The following is a 3,508-nucleotide window of genomic DNA, read 5'->3' on the forward strand; positions in this document are numbered from 1 at the left end:
TGCCGTCCTTTCGAACATGTTTTGTACTAAGGCAAGCTAAGCAATCTCAAGTAATACAATGACTAGTAAAAAAGTTTGCATAAAAGCGTCGGAAGACTGGTAAACATAATACTGTTTGGTAAAAGCAATAGCTAAATTCCTATCAAATAAAAATCAAACAATACAAAAACAGATACAGGGTCGCTTTGAGGCTGTTAGAATTGTTAGATCTTGGTGTAACTGTGGACGGTTCAACTATTGTTGTAGTAGTTGTGGTGTCATATCCACTCCCATGTTCTGTAAGATCTTCATCGTCAGATTCAAACCCCAGGTTAGTGTCACCATTACACAGATTAGCAGCACAGTAACAATATTTAATTTTGTTGGCTACTTTGCAATCAGTTAAGTTCGTAGCCTCCCCACACATCCGAGCAATCACCTCATTCCCTAAAAAACACGCTCTACAGCAAAAGGGAGCAACGACGCGGGCGAAGAAATTACTAACCGTTGATGTGTAAACTGCAACTTGCCACCCCTTGGGGACACACTTCTTTATAACTTGCGTTGAACTCTGTACAACTATACTGACCATCCTCACCGCCACATATATAACACTCATGACAAGCCACATGGAACACTAAACAAGAATATTATTTTGTTAGTAAAAACTACGTACTAATGGGTTAAAACAAGATTAGTAGTTACCTAGGGTACTCAGAGCGAACACGTTAAAAAGCATTTTGGGATTACAATGAGAACGGGTCAGCTTTACGAGATTCATCTAAACCAACTTTCTACGTACTAATTATACAGTTGGAACGAGTTCTAATTTAAATAAACGCGTTTAAATTCGTCCAAATAAACAGCGACGAATAAACGATTATTTACGATCCATGTGTGCCAGCTGACGACATCTCTAGCCGAGAGACGAACACTATTATTGAGACATATCAAGGTCTGTTCGACTCTCTATACTTTCTCGTTTGACTCAAATCTCCCATATTTGTGACGTAAAGCTGGGCCGAGATTCAAAATTTTACTTTTTTAGTCTCAATACGTTCCAACAAACCGCGCATATTAATAACTCTGGCAGCAACATTTTACATACTTCTATTTTCACCTCGCGTATAAATCATCAAAATTTGTCATTTAATATTATATAATAAACCGAAATGTTCATTTGGAAGGGCATGCAGTTGATATTTATAAATTTATTAAAAAAAATATTAAACGTTTTATTCGTAAATTCATTTATTTGGTTTGAATAAAATAACAATAATTTACAAAAAAAAAAACAGAAACATAACAAAAAATAAATACATTTATTCGTCTACACGCACAGTTGTTTATGAACTCAAAAATTTATCTAAAAAAAATCACTAAATTGGTTCATTCGCTAAATTTGAATAGGAATGAATGAAAAATCTTTTTTAACTTATCACGAATCTTGGAAGAATCTTTGAGGAATTTCCGCTGATATAGGTGTAGGTGGAGAGTTGAGTATATATTCTGAAACTGCAATATACACGGCAACACACAACCCAATAATTCCAGCAAGTACAACATTGCGCTGTAAAATAATGCAGGTACAAACACATAAACCAAGATAGGTTATTATTCTGGTCCAATAAACGTAATTATGTCTATTCTCTTTATCTTCATCAATACAAATCTTATCTACCATCCTAAAACCTTTGGCACAACGCAAACACATGTCGGGACCATCACCAATGCATCCAGTACAAGCTTTATCACACTCAAGGCATCTATAAGATCCATCAGTATTAACGCAAAATTGGAGAGGTGTGCAAACTGGTTTAGGTCCAGCACACTCGTTGATATCTAAACAAGTTCCTGGTTCAGCACCAGGTATCCAACCAGGCGCACATTTTTCACAACCCTCTTTTGTACAAGCCCCATCACAATATATAGGACAAGGTGAACATAAAAGCTTCTTATCATCACGATAAGCTTCATAAGATTTATTATCACACTCATTACATGTGACCCCTGCATAACCATCATCACAAGCACATTGCCCACTACCCTTCCTAGTTCCACTCCCCTTGCATTTACCATTATTATTACAAATATTATCAGGGAATCCAGCACAAGGAGTACAATTTGCACCATAGTGGTGATCAGGACAACAATGTTGCAACATTTCTATGCAAAAATACTCATAAATATTTGGCTTTTCATCTTGTAGATTAAACCACCACTCCTCAATAATTGCATCATGTTCTTCATGTAATGCATAACATTGATCACGTCCTTCCTCTACATCCAAACAAACCTTTTCTTGAATTTCTACTAATCGAATTTCACTTTTTGAATATGAACCCAACTTTTGCTCCTCCCAAGCTGTATCACCACCTGCATGATGTCCTTTCGCCGTTCTATCCATACCCTAACAATAAAATTAATATTTTTATATTGAATTAAAAAAATATTACAATACCTTTTTGAATGAATTTATAAAGATTTTACATGCACTGCATGGCGGATACCGGCGTTGTCTCACTTGTTCCTTCTTGTTTGAGGTTACAATCGCGAAAAGTGAGGTTAGAACAACCAGAGTGGCGATAAACACAACGAATTTACTCATTTCTCGTCCACGTTTACAACCGGTACACGATGAGCATAATATTTCAATTGATTTATGTCAGAAATCAACGTTTTTCACCGAACTGTACAGTAAAACGTTTAAAGTGCTGTGTTTTGGCGTGTTGGTGTTTGATTGGCGATTGTTATTATTGCGGAGGAGAGGGGGAATGAGTTATTTATCAGAAAATTTTTTACCATTTAACTTGTAATTAATTAATAGTTATTTTATTAATTATTTGCTCAAATTTTTTAGATTCAAAGGAAAAAATTATTTTATTTATATATTTTTAGACATTTTGTAAGGTAGAGATTATAATTGGGATCTATAAGGAGGATTTAGACTTTTACTACCAATATTTAGTCTTGTACCACTAAAATCTAGTCTTCTTGCGCCAGCAGTATCTATTTTGCAAAGGTAATATAATCGTCTCTTAGAACTATCTAGTCTTCTACTAGCAGCATTTAGTCATTTGCAAAGCAGTATCTAGTCTTCTGACACCAATATCTAGTGTTCTGAAAGCGTTTTCTGTAGACTTTCTATAAAGGGATCTAGTCTTTCACTGGTTGCATTTAGTCTTTAGTCACCAGTATTGCAGGCTACTTAGTCTATTGCAAACACTTTATTGCTTTCCATTAATAGTGTTAATAGTTAATATGATATTCTGATATAATTATGTATCAGCTACGCTACGCAATATATAAATGTTCGCTAAATTGTTTGAGAACTGCTGCAATTACACAATATAAAACTCCGTTAAAATTATTTTATATTAATTAAAATATGATATTTTTAAAAAAGAGACAAAACTAATTCAGGGTAATTTTATATTGAATTATAAGTTGGGGCGTCGTGATATAGATGGCGACAGATGTATATCAACAAAACCATTCGGAATATACACTGGAAGTCTTGTAAAAAGAG

General features: G+C 34.5%; 1 protein-coding gene across 1 annotated transcript; it reads right to left on the minus strand.

Moving 5' to 3' along the window:
* Nucleotides 1-1,205: 1,205 nt before the first annotated feature.
* LOC111425265 (Cysteine rich with EGF like domains) lies at nt 1,206-2,746 on the minus strand. The gene is made up of 2 exons (XM_023059188.2): nt 2,441-2,746; nt 1,206-2,389 (listed from the first exon to the last, which is right to left on the minus strand). The coding sequence occupies exons 1-2, from the start codon at nt 2,585-2,587 to the stop codon at nt 1,418-1,420; spliced, it is 1,119 nt and encodes a 372-aa protein (XP_022914956.2). The 5' UTR covers nt 2,588-2,746; the 3' UTR covers nt 1,206-1,417.
* Between the last annotated feature and the right edge of the window lie 762 nt (nt 2,747-3,508).

This window comes from Onthophagus taurus, chromosome 8 (assembly GCF_036711975.1).
Source record: "Onthophagus taurus isolate NC chromosome 8, IU_Otau_3.0, whole genome shotgun sequence".
Classification (NCBI taxonomy): Eukaryota; Metazoa; Arthropoda; class Insecta; order Coleoptera; family Scarabaeidae; genus Onthophagus; species Onthophagus taurus.

Excerpts from the sequence above, each read along its gene's own strand:
- LOC111425265 (XM_023059188.2), bottom strand. The coding sequence starts at position 2,587 with ATGAGTAAATTCGTTGTGTTTATCGCCACTCTGGTTGTTCTAACCTCA. Across the intron at positions 2,390-2,440 it reads TTATAAATTCATTCAAAAAG|GGTATGGATAGAACGGCGAA; the intron begins GTATTGTAATAT and ends TTTTATTGTTAG.